General features: G+C 45.6%; 1 protein-coding gene across 3 annotated transcripts in view; it reads left to right on the top strand.

Annotated features, from left to right (window-relative positions):
- Positions 1 to 22,063, top strand: part of WASHC1 (WASH complex subunit 1) — an 87,389-nt gene that overhangs the window by 34,372 nt on the left and 30,954 nt on the right. For 2 of the 3 annotated variants that reach the window (XM_024217964.2, XM_024217963.2), the window contains exon 2: positions 5,989 to 6,142. In XM_024217964.2, the coding sequence (XP_024073732.1) occupies positions 5,994 to 6,142 (149 nt within the window). In that variant the 5' untranslated portion in view covers positions 5,989 to 5,993. Of the gene's footprint in view, positions 1 to 5,378; positions 5,403 to 5,988; positions 6,143 to 22,063 lie in introns of those variants that run through there. The other variant, XM_024217965.2, reaches the window with a different exon arrangement.

Here is a 22,063-nt window from a genome sequence, read left to right as displayed (position 1 = left end):
CACTTCTGCCATTCCCTGGGAGAATGGAGGAGGAGACTGTCACTTTAATAGACATATGGGGAAGGGAGAAAGGACATGGAGTGTCTTTCTGCTACAGCAGGTCCCAAATCAAATGTTACCTTGCTCCTCAATTTAGTGCGTTAATAGCCTACAGTAACCCATTCCATTAAGACTATAATATAGGTGATGCCCACCCCATTTCACTCCAGGGGCACATTGATGGGTGAGAGGCAAGGATGCAGTATGTGGTGTGCACGTGAAGCCCTGGAGTCATGATGAATACCAGGGCAATCTCTTCAGTAGGCTGCCTCTTCTGAGGCTATAACACGTGGGTGGCTAACTCCCTTTGCAAAGGGACTGGCTGCTCCAGTGACATCTTGCCAGTGAGTGACTATTGGAGGTGCACAGGAGGCACCTTGCTTTTCTGATGTGGTGTAGGAAGGCCGTTTTTCTCTTCTCTCCTCCCCAAGCTGTGTCCGTGTGGAAGTGCCACACTCCAGAAACACTGGGCTGTAGATGAGAGTATTGCTCTCATATTTTGTGGGTAGGAGGTGATGTAGATCCTGCACCTATGACTAGGTTCCTTTCATGGACTGGTAAATGCTGCTGGGAAGGTGGGGGTGAGAACAATATCCTCTAAAGCTCCCCAGCTGTCTGCATTATATGCCAGTGCCTGTGGCTGGGGAGCTCTGGCTGCCCTGTTTAATTTGCTCACTGTGAGGCACAGCTGGAGTTGGTCTCTGCTGCAGCTCTCTGATGGAAGAGCTGGGAAGCTAACTCCACCCGCCTCCCTTTTCTTAGGGCTCTATGTCCTCACAGCATCTCTCTGGCCAGAGAGCCCCTCCAAATGTGGAGAAGCCCTTGTCTGGGTTTTTGTGTTTGAAGTAGGCAACCTGGGATCTTGAGACCTAAATCAGGTCTGTCTCTCTTGGGTTGTGGGCTCGTGAGCTGCTGTTTAAGAGGTCTCGGGTACCATGAGAGCTATGGTGGAGTGCAGCCTGCTGCAGGGCCTAATTACAACCTTATTAATGCCTTTTTCATCACTTCCTTCGAGCCTTCAGATGGTGATTAAACCTATTTATAGGGCCAGAGTTCCTTAATATTCAGCACAGTGCACCTCTTCCCAATCAAATCAGTAACATCTGCATCTCTGAGTGCTGCTTAATAACATTGTAGAACATGGTTAATTAAAAAAGATATAAATAGACTTTTTTCATCCTCTAACTTTTCAGAGTGCTTTCCCCTCCCTTCTGCAATCCAAATAAAACTTTACACAAACTGAGGAAAGGTTGGCGTAGCAGAGGGAGCAGGGAAAACCTCTTGTCTTTATCACCTGTGGGTCAATGGGAATCCATCCTATTGGACCCCATCCCCAAATCCCGGCCCTGGCCCCACCTCTTCCCCGAGCACACCGCGTTCCCCCTCCTCCTTTCCATCACTTGCCGCGCGAATCAGCTGTTTTGCAGCGCAAGCACTGGGAGGCAGGGGGGGAAAGCGGGCACGCGGTGCGCCCAGGGGAGGAGGGAGGGCGGAGGTGGAGGTGAGCTGGGAGGGGGGCAGGGAGCTGCCGGTGGTGCTAAGCACCGACCAGTTTTTCCCCATGGGTGCTCCAGTGCCTATGAACCCTGGCACTTTCTGTGCCAGCTGCCACTGTCGGACAAACGCGCAGAGGATTCAAGGCAAAAATGCCACCTTGAATATTCATAAGTTAAGATGTTTTGGTCAAAACTTCAGGTTGGAGTAACTTTAGTAACAAGTATGCAGTATGACAGGAAAGGACTCTTCTCTTTAGAGGTCTCCTTGGGCCTAAATGTAAAGGCTTATACGAACCAACTACACCAGAGCCCATCGGGTTGTTTACACACCTGACCCAACACTTTTGTAGTGTGGTTCGCATTGGGTTGCAAGGGTCTAGATGCTGGCCTGGACTCCATTTTCTTTACTTTGTTTCCTCTATGGAGCCACTGGGGCTATTTACTCCCTGGCTCTGCTGCCTGCCTCTCTCATGGCCGGCTGCCCACACCAGCTCTGCACCATGCACTTGAAGGACAGCTGGTTCCCCCTGCCCCTGGGTTGCTCCCCCAACATGTGTCAGTGCCACTGTCTCATCCCCAAGCTTGTCCGAGTGGGGGCTTCCCACTCCCAGTGCCCACAATTTGTCTCCAGCCTCCTCCTACCTGTGGGGTCAGTGCCTCAGTGGCTGCATGGCCCACTCCTGCTGGCTGTTGCCCATGGGCGGCTGGTGACCTGGCTGTTGGGGGAGGCTAGCCCCCAGCCCCTCCCCTTGTGCCTGAAGCCCTGCCCCTCCCCCTCTCCTTCTGGGGCAGCCAGCCATGGTGTGTCAATTGGTGCGGCTGAAGGGCCCCCAGCCCTGGTGCGCCGGGCGGCCCCAGCACCAGCCGCCCTGAGTTCCTACAGGAGGCAGGCCAGCCAGCCTGTTCCAGGGCAGAGCACTGGGAACCGCAGAAGGGGGCCTGGCCTGGGGGTGGAGCGTGGGCGGGGCCATGCTAGGCTGTTTGGGGAAGCACAGCCTCCCCCAGCCTACGATACCTGCCACCCATGCTGCTGCCACTACCTTGCTATGCTGTGAGTGCTGCGGAGAGAGACGTACTGCGACTCGGCATGCTTATTGCGCAGTGCGTGCTGCACAGTGAGGCGGCAGCAGCTGGCAGGGCTGGGGTACACAGCTGCTGTCACACTGACCCCACGGGCAGGAGGAGGTGATCAGAGACTACCCAGCCCACCCCAAACCTGACACTTTTAGTCAGGTCCCATCAGGTTGCCAAGGTCTACTTCTCTTCCTCACCTGCTAAGGCACTTGAGATTCATATTTAAGGAAGTGCTTGGCCTAAAGTCTCCTCTCATTCTAGCAGACCCAAGCAGCTGTGTAGAACAAGCTCATGCTTTTGCCAGAGCTGTGGTAGGCCGCTACCTGCATCATTCGGAAAACCTGCTACTTTCTCTGCTTGTTTTAGTCACAGGGAGTAGCCAAAAGCCATTTTTACAAACCCTTTCATGTTGGTTTTCCAAGTCCATTTGCTTCAAGGTGCCTCTTCCATTTCTCATGCTTCTCTTTGTAAAGCTTTATTTTCTTACCTCGCATATAAGTGATCATGTCTAGCTGCTTCCCACAATGTCTATTTTTATAATTTTTATATTGTGTGTGTATGTATATATGTGTGTGTGTATATATGTATATGTATGTGTGTGTGTGTGTGTATATATATATATATATATATATATATATATATAATAAATTAGATGGATATAGAATTAGGCTCTGCTGAAAGGTGTTGTGTTGAGAGCCCAGGAAACTGAAGTAGTCTAGCTGCTAGGATAGTGGCAGTATGGGCTTTTCACACCATGGGATAGTGGCAGTACGGGCTTTTCACACCTTGTCCCACTAATCTGCTTCTCCTGGAAAGGGGTGATAGGAGCTGGACAGTAGCCCTTATGGCTTCTGAGTGCCAATAACTTGATTCTACTTGTAATATTAGCTTTTTTTGTGTTGACGCTTTTCAATTGGAAACTGGACTGAGACAATCAATTTTAAACAGATCTCTGAACAAATCAGATTTTAAGTTTTCCTAATTCTTGTTGATGCTTATAAGGTCTGCCTGGGCCTCTTGCTCTACAACGATGAGATGGCTCAGTGCTTTTATATCTCTGGATGTCAGCCTGTTTGGCTGACAAAGTCGAACAATTGTGGAAGCATAAGAGGTGAAGTTGAGTTATGGTCAATAAAGTGATCAAAAAATGTCATCTTGCAGTTAGATTTGTTACTCCTCTGATAATTCCATATCAGACTTGCTAGGCTTATAAATCGAAATAATTTCCTGTCCATCTGCATTGGTTAGAAGTGTGAGAATCGATGTGTCTTCTACTTCAAACATCATCAGCACTAAACATTCTGGATTCAGAACTTGGCTAATAGCCCTGCCTGTGATGCCTGAAGCAGAACAGAATTGGTCTTGCTCCTCTAGAGCTGTCTGCAGTTTCGATGGCTGGACTTAATCTTGGTTTTGTTAGCAAACTAACCAGCCATGACTACAGGGAGACACCTCTGTTCCCCACTTCTTCTAGTGAACTTTCCCCACAATCAGATTTGCCTACAAGAAAATGGAAAGTGTTTCCTTACCATATGTGTTGGGAAATCTTGGATCTGAGGGAACAAATTCAGAACTGATGTGTAATTTACCCATCAAGAAGTGACTAGAGGGAAGAGTTATTTGGTGTAACTCATGTGTTGTGCAGCTGAAAGATGGTTTGAGGTGTGTGCCGCAAACACTGTAATTTATCTCTTTACATCCTCTTATAAATTGCTCTAACTGTCTCTTCAGGCCCTTGCCATGTAAATTACCCATCATAGACACTACAGATATGGTAATTGCACCACCTAACACATCCCTTCTGAATTAGGCTCCAGGAGCAAATTGGGGGGAATTCCCCTGATAGCAGCAGAGTGTGTGGTCCCAAGAGTGTTCTTTGCACAAGACTGGTCCCTGAACAAGACTATGTGAAAACTGCAATATCTCCCAGTACCAGCAGAGGGAGCACAAAGGCTAAGGGCTTTTTTTTATTGTCATCTTTCTCCTAAACTTAATTTACATCCCATATTAGCATCTTTTTGAATTTTAATGAGTTAATACTTGTATTATGGCCCCAAGTGCAGTCTGGGTCCCATTGTGCTGGGTGCTATACAAACACATTGAGACAATTCTTGCCTCAAGTTCATTACAATCTAAATAGACAAGACACACAAAGGGAGGAAGCCGGAAACAGACATGGGGTGAAGTGATTTGGCCAAGGTCACAAAACAGGCTAATGGAAGAGCTGAGATGGGGTCAGGAGACCTGGGATCCATAGTGCTTTCTCGATTAGACCATACTACCTCCCAAATAGTAGTAATGAGTAGACTTGCCTTCCATTTTCAGTGTGCCCAAAGAAGCTGGTTTCTGTAGTGATTCCCTCCCTCTGGTTCCTGGCAGTTTTTTCTTCTTGTACAGTGAACCACGGTAGACCCTCCAGAAAACTACGGGAGCAATTCAGGGTGACACCAACACATTTGTCATGAGGGCATTTAAGGAAATTTTAGGTGATCCTGTCCTGGGCCCATACTGCCCTTGGGGTAGAGATGTGAGGGTGATTCAGTGATGACATGGCCTCATACACATCCTTGATGAGACTTTTGGCACTCCAAGACTTCTGTGTGTGCTGAATGCAACAGAAAAGTTGCTACGAACATCCAGGCTTTGTTCATGAAAGGAATGTAAAATAAGTAGGGTTTTTCCATTATAGGTATTGGGGAAGAGTCGATGGGTCACCAGGAGTATGAACTGCCCTTGTGGGTCTCAGTCCCTAGTGCTAGAATGGGAGACTCGTATGTAATCAAATCAGGGGAGGTGAGTTTGAGCAATAACTTCATAACTCCTCTGGTACTTGGAGGAGGCGAGTGGTCTGGATTTCTTGTGGTATAAACGTGAACTAAAACATTTCAAGTTTTACTCCTAGGATTGGGTGGCTCTGAAATGTACAGATGTGGAGTCTGTCTGGGGATGGGAAAGGGGAGAAAAATTCTTCTTCCTCCAGGATGTTCTTCCATAGTCTGATGATAAAATGATTTTATGTTCTGAAATGTGATGCTTTGTTTTCAGCATAATTATTTTGAGCACTGATTTGCTGAGTGCTGTACAAAACTTAGACCAAAGATACAGTCCTTGTCCTGAGGAGCATCCAAGCAAAGTAAAACCTTCTCTCTCCACTGCACCGTGGCTTTGGCTAATTACATGAAAGAGACTGTTTTAGATTTCTAGATGGTGCTGTTCTAGGATGTGCCTAGCTTGCCCTCTCCTTCCCAGTTTCTGGGTGTTCTCTCTCGTGTCTGCCTAAGTCAAGGAGAAGAGTAAAGGTATAAGGTTTCTGGGATAAAGGCTGTGATGAGATGGAGCTGCATATGCTGCAATTACCTGTTCACACTCTCTCCCACAGGCACAATGGCTACAGTGACCCAGAAGCACTTCTTGGAAGGGCAGGCTTACTCTGTCCCTCTGATCCAACCTGACTTGCGCAGGGAAGAGGCTATTCATCAGGTTGCAGATGCACTTCAGTATTTGCAGAAAGTGTCTAGTGATATCTTCAACAGGTATGTTGCTGTCACACAGGGGACTGGGACTGATGCTGAGTGCCAAGCAGGAGAAAACCAAATGCTGCAATAAGACTGTGGCACTGAAGGGGCCTTGGAGAGCCACCAGAGTTCCAAAGGGGGTGGGGAGGGCCAGATGTACCCTAGCAAAAATAGACTGAGTTCAGGTTTGTTTAGTATGATTAAGGCTAAGATTGTTTCATGATATTTTTAATAGGGCTGTCAATTAACTACCATTAACACCTGCGATTAACGCACAGCACAATTAACACACGTTAATCGCAGACCCTCTGGGCTGGAAGGCATCATGAGCTGCTCCGAAAAACCTGTTTGGTCAGGCGCAGTAACATAAACCGCCACCAGAGGGCGGGAAGAGATGAGGCTACAGAAAGTAATGTAGTTCTCATCCCTGCATTTTTAAAGTAAAAACTAGGACTGTCGATTAATGGCAGTTAACTCACGCAATTAACTCAAAAAAATTAACTGCAATTTAAAAAATTAATCGCGATTAATCGCACTGTTAAACAATAGAATACCGATTGAAATGTATTAAATATTTTGGGATGTTTTTCTACATTTTCAAATATATTGATTTCTATTACAGCACAGCATACAAAGTGAACAGGGCTCACTTTATTTTTTATTACAAATATTTGCACTGTAAAAATAATAAACAAAAGAAATAGTATTTTTCAGTTACCTCATACAAGTACTTTAGTGCAATCTCTTTATCATGAAAGTGTACTTACAAATGTAGATTTTTTGTTTTGTTACATAACTGCACTCAAAAACAAAACAATGTAAAACTTTAGAACCTAGGAGTCTACTCAGTCCTGCTTCTTGTTTCAGCCAATTGCTAAGACAAACAAGTTTGTTTACATTTATGGGAGATAATGCTTCCGGCTTCTTATTTACAATGTCACCTGAAAGTGAGAACAGGTGTTCGCATGGCACTTTTGTAGCCAGCGTTGCAAGGTATTTACGTGCCAGATATGTTAAGCATTCGTATGCCCCTTCATGCTTCAGCCACCATTCTAGATACATGCTTCCATGCCGATTATGCTTATTTAAAAAAAAAAAAAAAAAGCATTACATTTGTGACTGAACTACTTGGGGGAGAATTATATGTCTCCTGTTCTGTTTTACCTGCATTCTGCCATATATATCATGTTATAGCAATCTCGGATGATGACCCAGCACATATTTATTTTAAGAACGCTTACTTTCACAGCAGATTTGACAAAACACAAAGAAGGTACCAATGTGAGATTTCTAAGGATAGATACAGCACTTGACCCAAGGTTTAAGAATCTGAAGTGCTGTCCAAAATCTGAGTGACGAGGTGTGGAGAATGTTTTCAGAGGTCTTAAAAGAGCAACACTCCAATGCGGAAACTACAGAACCCGAACCACAAAAAAGGAAAAACAACCTTCTGCTGGTGGTATCTGACTCAGATGATGAAAATGAACATGTGTCGGTCCGCTGTGCTTTTAATCGTTATCGAGCAGAACCCATCATCAGCATGGATGCATGCTGACCCCCCCTCCCCCTCCCGAGCCCCATGCCGCCCAGGGCTGGGACTGACCCCCATCCCAAGCTATGGAGCTTGTCCCCTCCTCCCCCCCCCCCAAAGTTCTGTGCCTCCCCTGGCTGAGGATGATTCCCCCTCCCCCCCCAAAAAAGCTCCACGCCTCTCCCGGGTAAGGCTGATGCCCCCTCAAGCTCTGCACTGCTCAGGAGTCAGCTCTGAAGCCAGCACTGCTCGCCAGCAGCAAATTTCTTGACAGCCTTAATTTTTAGTAAAAATCACAGGTCACGGGCAAAAAAGAAAAATTCATGGAAGCTGTGACCTGCCCCTGACTTTTACTAAAAATATTGGTGACAAAATGGGGATCTGTGGGTCCCTACATGGCCTGAGGAGGGCAGCTGCGCAGGGACTAGGAGCCACCTGCAGCACCTGGGGGCTCCGGTGTACCCCTGCCACCTGCACGGATTCCGTGACTAAATCGTAGCCTTAAGTATGATCAAATAGTTGCCTGTGCTGGGTTTGCTTTTAGCATGCAGCAATTTGGTAGTGTTTGTTTTTAACTCCGTGGCAGGCTGCCACATACTGCAGTGTTATTTCTGCCACAGTTCTGCTTATTTTCTTCTTTCACTTTTTTAAATGGGAAATCTTACTATTTATAATAACTTGCAGTGTCTTTTTCTTGTTCTTTGTTGTTTGAGCAGTAGAGCAGAAGATGTCTTTTGGTTTTGATCTCTACTCAGCCATGTTGGTTGCAGTATGAGTCCTCCCTAAGTTTTTAGTGTCTTGCTCCTCCAAGTTTGTACATTGTACACAGCTGAGACTGTATTTGAGTGTCTGCCTGTGTTCTGTGTGTTTCACTATGGTTTCGCGCGCTGCCAGAATGAAGAGCCAGTTTATAACTTGTGCGTTGTCTTACCAGGATGTTGTGAACTTTAAGGTTGGGCCTAGTGTCTCTAGCTTTACTTGTTTTTGAATGAGTAGTTTGTGTGCTTTCATCAAATGTCTAATTTTGGCCTTTAACTGCTGCTTGAAATGGTATCAGCAGTTCAGTATCTTTCTTGTATACTGCTCAGCAGAGGCAGTTGCCTTTGTTCTGCTCTGCAACTGTTGTTGGATGAGTTCCTCTGTCCACCTAGTTCATTTGCAGGATTTACTATAGGGGAATTCAATGTAGTTTGCTGTTAAGTCCTAGTCTTTGGTCCCAGATGAGTTGAATTATTCTGTCAAATAGTTCTTGCAGTGGCTTTAGTGAGGTTGTATTTGCCTAGTATATTTTTTTTTTTTATGGTTTAGATAGATTTCCACAGTCCTTTCTCAGATTGGATTTTAGAGCCAGCCTGATACTCCTCTGGTTTATTGTGAGGTCTAGGCCTGTCCAATTCAGGTTGTGGGATCTCTCTAAATCCATACATTTGGCTTTGCTTTTTTTTCCCTGGCAGACCATGATTTCAATGTTTCCTAGGACATGTTTGGCCTCAGTGCTAATAGCATGTCTTTAGCTGGTGTAGATTCCTCATCTTGAGAGGGTGATAGTGTGATTAGGTTATCAAGGTGAAATGTCTGCTGTCCTATGCAATTGTGTCGCAAGAGTCCTGGGGGCAGGGATTGCTCCAGTCGAGCAATTGACTCACTGACATGTAGGCTGGAATGGATAGACCTGAGGCTTTGTTCTCTCTTACTCCTTGCACTGTGGGAGCTCTGTGGGGTTGGGGAGGTTAGAGGGAGCTCTGGCCAGAGACATGCAGAGGGGAGGTCTTATGGGAGCCCCAGTGGGTGGCGGGTGGGGTCCCTGTCTCAAATCCTTATTCTGTGCATGAATAAAGCTATCAGTTAACAGGAGCTGTTCTTTCATTTCTGTACTTGCTGTTTTGTGAGGCAATGCTCTGTAATTTCCCTGGGGATGAGGGCCTGCTCCTTAGCATGCAAGTCACTCGCAAGTTCTGAACGCTGACTGTGACACTGCTCCCTCACTCTTCAGTGCGCTCATGACTTTTAATTACTAATTTTTTCCAACAGCAGAGGAGACTTCATTGGGCCCTTTGTTTGCTTTGCCTTTCTTCTGAGGTCTCTGCTCTCCAATATAATTAATAATGATTTAGTAATTATGCAGGCGTCTGATTAAAAGTTCCCCAACCTTGGGTGTTCTGTGCCAATCAAGAGAGAGGCTTTCAAGGTGAGAACTTTGCTACTTAGCAAAAGTGGCCTCTTCTCTTCCCTGAGATAAGGCAGCTATATCTACTGTTTCCAGGAAGGAGCAGCCTTATCAGGAGGAAGCTGCCTGTTCTGAACTGCAGATCACCAGCTCACTGTGATGGGGGGAGAGAAACTTGTGCAATATGGCAGGTTCAGCTGAGTGTGTCAAGCTCCTTGCGTTTGTGGTGTGAGAGAGACAGAAGTTTTGATGCTATGTTGTAGTAGCAGATTGCTTGGTACTGCACTTCCAGGAGTGGCAAGGGAATCTGTATAACTGTCTGTGGTGGAGTGGAAGAAGGTCTGAGTGTTTCCCCACCCCTATCCATGTTATGTGCTCTAGTGTCTGCTTTGAATTTTAACCGGATGATGACATGAATGCCAGATGAGGATTTCTTCTGGTTAAAACAATCTACCTTAGGAATGAGCGGAGTGATCTTCCTCCTGAGGGCACTTATGCTCTCCACCCTCAGGAACATGTTGCCAATGATATAGAAAGGGCACCAGTGATGTGATGAGGGCTGTCGTGGTCTGTCTAGGTCTCACATAACCCTGGGATGGGGCAGAGGAGGGGCATATGCTGGGTGGGTTAATAGTAGCCCAGGGACTGCCACAGTGAAGAGGACACGTGGAATTAGCCTCCTGGAAAAGGGCACAAAGGACCTCTTTGGATTTTGGGAAGAGGGAGAAAGGAAAAGGGAAACTTCTTGCGGCTTGGGAAGGTTTAGGAACCACCACATGTAACAAGTGCAGGAAATCGGTGCCTGTTCTCTCCTTTGCAAATGTTCTGTCCTTGGCTTTGGCTCTGGTAAACTACTTAGTGGTGAAAGCAATTCTCATGGTTGACTAATCTGTAAAGAGCCAAAGGGATATGTGGATGGGGTAATCTGTTGTCAAGACCTGTAGTTCTCCTATTCACAGATAACAGCCAGAAGAATTTTAAGGTTAGTTTAATGGTAGTGAAAGATGTTTGACAGCCCTGAAGAATGAGCCCTCCTATCTTCAGAACAGGTAAAGCATTTGGGGAGGGGGAGGGTTCCTGTGTGAAATACAGCATGTGACTGCAGCAGCAATATCTGATCTGTCCTGTGCTTGGATTGTGACCAAGAGGCACCATCTCCAGGGAATGGGTAGGAAGCTTGGCCTCCATGACTGGTTCAGACCTTAGCAATTTGGTTGCTGCCACTACGGAGGTGATGTTACTGTGTTGTCGCAATCGGGTGCTTACATCGGTGAGACACATTTAAGTGTTAGACACAGGCCCAACTAGGGCGACACAAGGTGACTTACTTTGACCTAACTTTGTAGTGTATATCAGGCCTGAGACCCACCCAGGGCTGCCTCAAATAGAATACACCAAACTAAGGTGCACTGGTGGTGTTTGATATAGACGCTAGGCCCTAAACTGGGACAACAAGCTCACTTGTCATGTGAGCTGTCAGTTTCTGTATTCTGTTAACAATCTTGCTAACAGTCCAGTCCCCTTCCGAGGATTCCTGTCCTCTTGGTGCCAGTATTCGTGAGTCTGCTGGAATGAGAGGCTGAAGCTATAGTTATCAGGACCATATTCCAGTTTGATGGAAGTTTTATTCTGTTGCACGTTAGCTAGGAAAGGAGTTCGTGTAATTAGCCCACCGTGGAAACTAGAATGCAGGCAGTATTCACTGCTCTGTCAGGGCTAAACAGTTTAGAGCAGGGGGAGTCTTATTTATTTATTTTTGTCAAGGTCCAAATTTCTTGGTCGAGGTCCAGACTCTAGAGAAAATAATTATAATAAAAAATAACAATAATGACAAGTAACTAAAAATTTCGGGTTCCGTTCAAAAGCATTTGGTGGTCTGGATTTGGCTCACTGTCCGCCTGCTGACTACCCCTGGTTAGGATTATGTGTTGAAGAGTGGTCTTTTATGCTTTTAAAAGCCAGGCCACGCTGCGGGCCTCATGCCGCGTCCCCCCGCTCCTCCGGCCGCTTTTGGAAAGGCGGGGGAAGCGGCTGCTTCCCCTGCACCCCGCTAGCTACGCTACTGGGAATACCCACTCAGATGAATGGAGCAGTTCCCATGTTTCAGCTATTGTTTCAGGCTGTATTCATCTCCACGGGGTATTCTCAATCAGCTGAGAGCATCACATTGAAACGAATGGGCCACATCACATCTTTCCAAGCCTCCTATGCTGCAGATGAATATGCAGAAGGAGCCCTTTACCTCCATCATCCCTCTATCCTTCCTGTTTAAAGGACAACACTTCTATGTGCTCTAATATCCACATGCTTGCATGAATTTTCTTGAAATTTGCTAGGCTTCATGGGAGTGCAGAGTGAGGTTTATGACCCACATTTGGGGTCATTTGAGCCAGAGTTCAGAGATATAAGCTCCTCCCCTCCCCCAAAAAGCAATATTTCAACGTTTCTAGGTGTCTTTTTTTTTTTTTTTTCCCCCTCTTTAAAGCAGCACTGGAGTACTTTTGTTTTATTGGGTCTCATTCTTCTCTTTTGTTTTGGTTTTTGGTTTTTTTTTTTTTTTTTTTTTTTTTTTACCCAAGGTAGTGCACTAAGTCTGTGTGGGACCCAAATTATGAATGGTATTTAAGAACATGTTGACTTCTTTGCTAGTGTAGTGTATAGTCTGGAAGGATTACAGTGCGCATGTGCCAATAAAATAAAAAACCATGAGAGAGGGTGTCCATGCATCTGCTTTATGCTTTTCTGGCATAATTGTCCCTGCTGAACACCCTGCCGCTGATGTTTCTAGTCCAAACCTTTGTACACCTGTGCAATAAAGATTTAGTAACTCATGTTGCTTGCTACAAGTTGTCTCGGCTCTAAGTGTTTGTATTTTAGGGGGAGGTTTATTATGATCACAGCAGAACAGTCAGCAGCTGATCTAACCAACATTTTTGTTTTATCAGATGGAGAGCTGTGACAGAGGAGGGGCACGGGGAGAGAGAGGGGTGGGAAAATGAGGATGGGTGGTACGGAAGCCTTGGATTGGTTGTTTGAGGAAAATCTGTATATTACTAGCCCCTGGGGTGCGGGGCAAGGGGCAAGTGGCTATTTCCTGATCTCGGGGCAGATTAATGTGACGTTTCCAAAGACACAGCGCGGAGGTTTAGAACTGACAGGGCAGGCTCCCTGACTTCTGAGGGAAATGAAATGGTTGCGCTGCCAGGGTTACCAGCATGTGGGTTCTGGCGATTCCTGGATCACAAGGTTGCAGAAATTTGTGGGAGAGCAAGGAGTACACCATGACATGGGGATTGCTGACAACAGGCTTATTTGGGTGGCCTGTGTTGGGATCATGTTTTGCCCACTTTGCCGCATCTAACTGATGACTTAAGAGGATCTACCAGACATTGTGGTGATTCACTTGGGCAGAAATGATCTGGGCCTTATTCACACTGTGCACCTCATAGAGTGTATGAGAGCAGATTTGGATGGCATCAGAGATTTGTGTCCGGGAGCTGCAATAGTTTTCTCTGATTTGGCTGAGCAGCTGACTAATTGCTACAGTGACAGTATGAAAGCTATTAATAAGTGTTGGAAAAACATTAATCAGGAAATTGGAGGGTTCATGGCTGACTGGAAAACGTGTACTGTATGGCATAGAAACATTACAAGCTCTGACATCCCCTGTTTCTTGTAGATGGGGTACATTGGACAGGGGTCTGAGGATCTTTCTCTCAGTTGTTTGGAACAGAAACGCTGTCTGTGATTCCTCTCACTGGCCCTGCCACAAACTCCACCTTCCAACCATTCTGAAACACCAATCCACTGTAACATAATTGTCCTTTGCTCCAGGCACTGCGTGTGAGTTGGTTACAGGAAGGAAGAAGCAAGGGCAATAGATATGTATGTACACCAGGAAGATGAGTTCCCTGCTTGCAGTGGGGGGTGCCTGGGTACAGTAGTGGGGAGGAGGCCAGATTGGAGGGAGGAACAGTTGGGATATGCGTCGGGGGATGGCTGGGGAGGTGTGCCATAGCAGGGCTGGTGGGGCCCAATTAATGGGGAGGGAGAGAGGGTGGCTGGTTCGGTATGTAAATTGTAGGACATGATACGCACAACTGCATAAATGATTGCTAACTTCTACCAACAACATATCTTTTTTTCTATTTATAAATAAAGTGGGAAATTCAATGGCAAAACGCTACATTAAAACAGAGTTAAGGTTGCTTGGTGGGATGTCATCCCCTTGCAGAACACTGAGTTGAGCAAAACTCAAACTTCTGAAAACCAGGAAATGCACAGTTAAGGTTGCCCATGCACTTAACACTTTTACTCTGCCAACCCCACAGTTGGCGAAATGTACAAGTTCTTCACCTCCTTTTACAACCCATTCATTCTCATTCACAGGATTTCATCTAACACTATTAAAGGAGGGGAGGTTGCCCATGTTCCCCTGGAGCTGACAGTAGCCAATGGGAATTATTGCATACACTGCAGGTGCAGTCACTGTGTTAGGTGTACCTACACTAAATGGTGGAGGCAGTAGCAGGGCCTGCTAGTGCATGTATGATATGAGGACTCTGTGGATTACTTTAAGGTGTGTGACAAAGCTGTGATTATGATAGGAGATATGTTTTGCATCCTCCAATGTGGGTGAGCAAAGGTAAGAGTTGCCATGTGTACCTTCAGGATCCAGTATGCATCATTTCAATGTGTACATTATATAATAGCAGGGCACAGGGGTTTTATTATGAAGGGCATTGTCAGTAGTGAATAGCCTAAGCATTTAGTATCTGCATGCACTCCAGGTAAAGTGAGTGAGGTCGGCGTCAGATGTAGCTGTGCTGATTGGTGGAGGTACCATAGTTAGCTCTGCTTGGTAGAGGAGTGTGAGTGTCTGTGTGTGAGCGAGTGAGCTGTGGATTACTTTGAGGTGTGACACAGTTGTGATTGTGATATGAGGAGATGTGTTTTCCAAACTCTTGAGGAAAGGGAAGACTTGTATGTGTGCCTTCAGGATGCTGCATGCATCATTTCCATGCAGAATTGTATAGGTTAAGTCAGTAGCAGGACATAGAGCTTTTATTGCAAACGATACTGTCCGCAGTGAGGTGGAATATGAAAAGATTCTAATGCTTTTATGGTGATTAAGTTAGTCTGTAGGTTGAGATGGTATCCTGTGGATAAGTGTAAGGGAGCTGTAAAAGGCTGGGAAGTGTTTCTTAAATTGTGCATGTGTCGTATTATTTCTGGGGAGTTTGTGTGTGAGTGTGTACACCAGAATCTGAAATCTCCTGAATCTGTAGTGCCAGAAGTCACTGTGAGTATGTGCATATTGAGGCATTGTTCAAAGAGGGTAGAGGGAAGTGGGGTGGGCAACCTTTTTTCCCTTCTTTCTTAGCTTTTAATGGTATTAAATGGAATCCTGTGGGTGAGAGTGAAAGGAAGTGAAAAGCTTTACTACTGGGGGAATTCTGCACCACCGTGCGCACACAGAATTCATGTGCCATGCAGAATTTTTTTCTAAGCAGAAAATACATTCTGCATAGAAGTGTTTCAGTTACGCCTTTCGCCCACCAGGGGCTGCTGTGTCGCCAGAACAGAAAGCAGCCACTCTCGGGTGGGAGGGGCTCCAACAATGGATAGGGAAGAGAATAGGCTGCCTTCCTCACAGCACCCTGCCCACAGGGCCAGGTGAGGAGGCACAGGATATGGGGGGATGGAGAGCATGGGGTATATGGGGGAGGGGTCACAGACTGGAGTTCAGAAGGGCTAGTCCGGGGCACAGACTGGGGTGGGGGCTGAATGGGAGTGGGGATGCAGGGACACATGCTTACGGGGGAGGAGGGTGACTGAGTGGAAGTGCAGGGACACATGGGGGATGGGGCTGGCTCAGTGGGGGTGCAGGGACATATGGGGATGGGGGAGGGAGGTGCAGGGACACATGGGGACAGGTACAGATGTGCTAGCCTCTCCCATTCAGTCAAGGGTCAGCCACGGTCTGCATGGGGGAGGCTCCCCAACTCCCTGACAATCCCTCCCCCGCAAAAACCCCACCTGTGTCATACTTCTCCTTCCCACACCCAACAACCCTCCAAGTTCACACCCAGGCTCCTTCAGCTCCTCCATTACCCCTGACTCCCCCAAGCCTTTGCACTGCTTCTGAGGGGTGGGGGAAGTACATTTCTGTATTGTAGTTTAAATGAATTATTCCAAGTTCTGTATTAATATGCCTAGCAAGGAATCTATTTGACAAAAAAACATTTCCAGAGTCTTTTTTGTTGTCTGTATTGTTACAGACATACTTGCTGACAGGTATTTTGAAATAAATTACCAAAATAATTGAAACGGGTGTGATCATATTGTGTTATTTTGACAAATAAAATATGCAGAATTTTAAAATATTGTGCGCAGAATTTTTTTTTGGTGCAGAATTCCCCCAGGAGCAAGAGCTTGTACAGTTCAGCAACTGTGGGGTTGGCAGAGTGAAGGTATGTGTGTTAACAGGGCTGTATTGGGGCATTGCTAAAAGAATGCAGAGTTAAGATGTCATAGGCAACCTTAATTGTGCATTTTTCTGGCTTTCAAAAGTTTGAATTTTGCTCAACACATCATTCTGCAAGGGGTGATATACCACCTAGCAACCTTAACTCTGTGTTAATGATTTTTTTTTTTTTTGCCACTGAATCTTTTTGACTCCATGTGACAGATTAGTATATGTCTATATCAGTCTGCAAACTCATTGTTTTGTGAATGCCATTTTGACTTCATACTGTACTATGCCTTTTGCTTTTGCACTGTACCCTCCATCTTGAGCTGGAACACCCAAGTGGTATTAGGAGAAATCCTTACGCTTAGCAGAGGGACTAACCATGGGAAAGCCACCAAGAGTAGTCAACTTTGATGGTTTTCCATTCGAACGGATCCACCCCAGGACAATTCTGTTTAAAGGCCAGATCTTCTCCAGCTGTGGGGCTTTCTCACCAGCCATCCACTGCCAGGAACAGGAAGTCTGAGCAGGAGAAGTGGGGAGCAGGAGGGTCTTGGGATCCCAAAAAAACACTAATCAAAACCCAAAAGTGGTAAGGATGCCCGAGGAAGGGGTTTTGCTTCAGGCACTTGTTGTTTTTGCCTGGATCTGTAAATCTTGTGCTTTGTCTGTGAGTAAAGTGTATCTGGTTTAGAAGTTCCTTTATAAAGTCTGTGTGTTCTCTTGTTTCAACTGTCTCAAGATCCTGAGGCCTGGTCTACACTTAAAAATTAGATCTACCTATTTACGTTTTTCAGAGCTGTGAAAAATTTTGCACCCTGAGCTGATGTAGTTATGTTGACCTGTTCTAGATGCGGCTAGGTCGATGGAAGAATTTTTCATCAACCTAGCTAACATCTCTTGGAGTGGTGGATTTACTGCATCAACAGAAAAACTCCTTCCATCGCTGTAGAAACCTTCTAAGCTATGGTGCTACAGCGGCAATACCATAGCTGTACTGCTGTAGCAACTGTAGCTTACATACACCCTAAGAGTAACATTGTAAATCAAAATACCCAGGAGGGTGGAGCTCTGGGGAGGGCATGCTTAAGCTATGATATAAAATTATTCTACTTAACTGCCAGGGGGCAAATTTGTCACGTACACATGGGAGAAGGGCAACATGAAGCATCAGCTAGCTATATCTTAACTCAGGAAGTTCCTTCGAGAGGAAATATAGCCAAACTCCAAACCTGGAGACAATGGAACTTTCTGTGCCTGCGTCCTGTAGATAACTAACTGCTTGGTTTGCAAAATAACCCAAGGAGGGGGCAAGTAGATGAACAATAAGGGGTCATAAGAGGGGCAGATACATGTAGCTTGCTAACTATGTATGGTAATGATGGCAAATTTTGGCCAATCATAGAGCGATAGATTATCATAGTCAACTGCATATAATGCTTTGGTGTAAGTGTTTTCTTTGTTCTTGCTGACTTATGAGCTCAAACCCAATTGCAATTGAAATAAACGGATCGCCCCTCCCGGGGCTCCTTGCTTGATTAGCTGTGTCCGTCTCTCCTTATTCCTCAGCTGGAACGGACAGGAATTTCTATGACAGCTATTTGGGAGACTTAGAGGAATCAGTACTGGTCTTGGGGCCTAGAGCGGCTGGACTGCAGAGTCCCACATACCCAAGAAGGGGGTGCCAAACAGGGTGTCTGTGTGCCAGAGAGGCCAGACCAGGGGTGGCCAACCTGTGGCTCTGGAGCCACATGCGGCTCTTCAGAAGTTAATATGCGGATCCTTGTATAGGCACCGACTCCGGGGCTGGAGCTACAGGCGCCAACTTTCCAATGTGCCGGGGGATGCTCACTGCTCAACCCCTGGCTCTGCCACAGGCCCTGCCCCCACTCTACCCCTTCCCACCCCTCTCCCCATAGCCTGCAGTGCCCTCGCTTCTCCCCCTCCCTCCCAGAGCCTCCTGCATGCCACGAAACAGATGATCGGGAGGTGCGGTGAGGGAGGGGGAGGTGCTGATCGGTGGGGCTGCCGATGGGTGGGAGGCGCTGGGAGCAGGGTGAGGGGAAGCTGATGGGGGGCTGCTGACGTATTACTGTGGCTCTTTGGCAATGTACATTGGTAAATTCTGGCTCCTTCTCAGGCTCAGGTTGGCCACCCCTGGGCCAGACTAAGAGACAGTGTCTGGATGCTGCTCTGTACCAATAGGCTTTAAAATAAGTCGAATCCAAAGCTGGGTCCAATTCAGCAGCCTGGTGACTGTTCACAGAGGGAGCTCAGCTAGAGCTGTAATAGCTTAAAATTGAAGGAAATGGTAGGAGACAAGAGATTGAATGGAATTGAGTAATTATAACAGATAATTCCTTTAAAATAAAAATGTAAATATTGTCAAGAATTAGCAATGCAGGATTCTTGCTCACCTCCAAAAGGGCAGAGTATCTGTTTCTTTGAATTCTTCAAGATTAAATCTCTCTCTTGAAGTAGAGGAGCAGAATATTGAATTTAATCCTGCAGCTGAGATACTTTTGATGCCATTGTCATTGAAATGAAGCCATGATTACTTAAGTCCTTGTTCCAGGTCTCTAGCAACTCTTTAACATTCAGGAGCAGTCTTTGTCCTTGAACCCCATCCCCCCAGAATGGCAAAGTTCAATCAGTTATGCCATAAGTGACTTAAAGGCAAAGACTTGAACTTGATTAGAAAGCTGTAGCCTTCTTTTATGCTAACAAGGCCTGCAGTATAGCACAAAATGTGCCATTTAAAGAAATGATTGAAGCACTCATACAAACAGATTGAAACTCACAGGTCTGCTACTAGATGCCACAAGTGAAGAAATGTACATTTTAAGGACTAACTAAAAGCACCGGTATTAATACAAGATGTTTGGGAAAACATGAGAAATTATTTCGTAGCATCTACAAAAGCATCCTTATAATGGGTGGGAAAGTGTTCTTACTGAATGCTGGATCTTATATCAGAGGAGAGAGAACCTTGTGTGCAGGCTACTGAAGATTCTATCCAAGAGTGCAAAGGGAAACATAACAAGGTTTTAGCCATATGCTCAATCACTGAAAATAAAATGCACTTCGGGTGCAATCAGGTTAAACTGCTGATGTATCAGTTCTCTCTTTTAGTGTTTAAGAAGCTAACACTGAACTGGCCTTAAGCACAATGCAGAAGGTAAAGGGGGAAAAAAACCTTCCGCAACCACTATCGGCCTCAGGGTTGGTTAATTTTAAAAATAATTTCCCCTGCTTCCCAGTGATACTTGGTGGACTGCTCAGAGAAGATTTTCTGTATGCTTTTATCCATGTTTTGAAATTTGCACTGAGAACAAGGAAGACTGATCAAAACATAACATATATTTTACAGAAAACACTGTACAGAAGGGCACTGTACAACCTTGGAATATCTTTTTATTTTTTTAAAACCCTTGCTTGAAAGTCTCTCAAATTGCATCAGATCTCTTGATGGGGGAAAAATGTCAATTTTAGGTGGCAGCTCTCCAGTTCTGTTGTTGAAGGCTGATCCTGACTCTTAAGACAAGACAAACTCCTGCAAAGGTGTGTAAGGGTGGAAGAAAATAATAGAAAAGGGATAGGAAGATGCACTTCTGTCTCTAGTTGCTTGTGGTCTTCCAGCAACTTAATTGTTCTCATCTCATCTGGTCAGGATATTTCAGGTTTGTGGGGAAAAGAGAGGCTCAACAGTACAACAGTATATCTCTTAGGTCTCAGTATATAGGAGCAGTAACCATGGTGATGCCCACTTTTTGAATCAAGTTGCCAAGTGCTCCCCAGAAAAGAGGTGTCCAAAGGAGTCCATGGCAACCTTTCCACACTTAAAATTAAGTTTCTGGTAGTCGATATATGAACACTTCCTCTCATATTAAAGATTCTGTAGCAACCCCCTGGAAAACTGCTAATCAAAAATTCATTTAGTCCAATCAAATTCAGTTCACACTGTTTTTTTGACTTGATTCTTTACTTTCTTTCAATAACTATTTTACATGTCTAGGCTAAAATTAACTTCTGCCACCTCTCGCCCACTCTGGCTTAGCAAAACCTTTCTAAAATTTTTAAACAGCTGAGATTTAATGCTACGGATGTCACGTGCAGTAGCTGTCTTTGCCTGTTGGCCAAGGATCTTGAGCCAAAATAGATGATTCTATAGATGGAATGAAAGCTTGTTCCAGATTCATAACCAGGTTTCTATTAGGAGGGAAGAAAGAGGCATATGTTAAAACTGCTGATGGAGATGCAGGTAGGAAATAATACTCCTGGCTGATCATTCCTATTTCACCAAAGGTGAGCTTAGTGAGTGGTCAAGTTGAGTGGCAAAGTTGAAAGGGATTTAAGAAATGAATCCAACTGGCCACTGGCTGACTGCTTAGCATATTTTAATCGTTATGGTGCCTAGAACAGAAGTACATAGAAGCAGTGCACACAAGCCAAAAAGATAGGAATGTTCTGCCTTTCATAAAATATTAATTTATCATACAGTGTCCAGAAGCACAAACTAAAATGATGTTCAGTCTAAAGACTGACTGACTGCAAAAACTTTGGAGTGTGATCTGAAGCTCTCTGAGTTGGGGCTGTGACAGCAGCAAGAAGTTTGGAAGGCAGGAGGGCAGCAGAGGGTGGGAGGAAGGTATCCTAAGCCACAATCTTTGCGTTGCCCACCGTCAAGGCTGAATCCCCACTCTGTCACTCAGAGTGCAGGGACTGGGGGCCCGCAAGGATTCTAAAAATTAATACTTGCCATTCCAGGCTTGTATTAAACTCCCAAGGTTACAGCTTTTCTCTGACCTTGGCTTGGTAAACGCTGCCACCACCCAAATGCAAAAAAACCCCTTGGACCCAGGAAAGAGCACTTAGGAATTCCTCCCTGTGGGGTACCCTAAAGCCCTTTCACCCACACCCTCCGGGGAAGAGCTGAGTAAGAAAACCAAAGGAAATTAGCTGTTGCCCCCAGCTAATCAAACAGCATATGCACAAACTTCGTAGGACACCAAAAATCCAATCCTGTTCTTATAGCACTGCTGTTCCGTGTTCCTGCAGCCTAGAGAGAGCAACCACAAACAAAGGGAAAGTTTCTTTTCCCATTTTAAAAAGTTCTAGCCTTCCCATTGGCTCTTTTGGTCAGGTGCCCACTTTTTTTTTTCTTTACCTGGAGGACTTTTTAACCCTTTAGAGGTAAAGCAAGTAAAGAACAGCTAGCAAGAGGGATTTTATGGCTAACTGGCTGGCTGGGTGTCCATCAAAGGGAGCTACCTCCCCCTCCCCCCTTTGTTTATCACATCCACCACAACGGATTTTCAGGCACTGACAACAGAGATACCCAAGTGGACCTTCAATCTGCTGATAGAACAAAGTGATCCTTTAAATAACTGGGTTTCAGAACAATGTAGGGTTTTAGGATTCTCTGGATTCTCAAACTGTGATGGGAACTCGATAGGTAGCCAGCAGATATCATGGAGCACAAGTGATATGTTCTCCAAGTGATCCATTCCACTCAGAAGCTGCACTAGCGGATGTTTCTGAAGGCTCATCCAGGGCTGTCAGAATGGTGTGTTCCAGCAATGCAGGATTGATGTGATACAAGCATGGATTAATGTGGCAACATTCTAAGTTTGCAGTCTCCAAATGTGGGAGGAAGAGGTGGCATTTTCTGCATACCCAAAAGCAGACTTGAAGAGCAGGTGAAAGGACGCCTTGGAATCTCTGAGGAAGGAATAGAGTTATTCACAGGTGACTCAAGCAGAAGCATCT

This window comes from Terrapene carolina, unplaced genomic scaffold (assembly GCF_002925995.2).
Source record: "Terrapene carolina triunguis isolate 2854851 unplaced genomic scaffold, T_m_triunguis-2.0 Scaffold247, whole genome shotgun sequence".
Classification (NCBI taxonomy): domain Eukaryota; kingdom Metazoa; phylum Chordata; order Testudines; family Emydidae; genus Terrapene; species Terrapene triunguis.
Note: the sequence above shows the minus strand (reverse complement) of the source record. Positions and strands in the feature narration are given on the sequence as shown.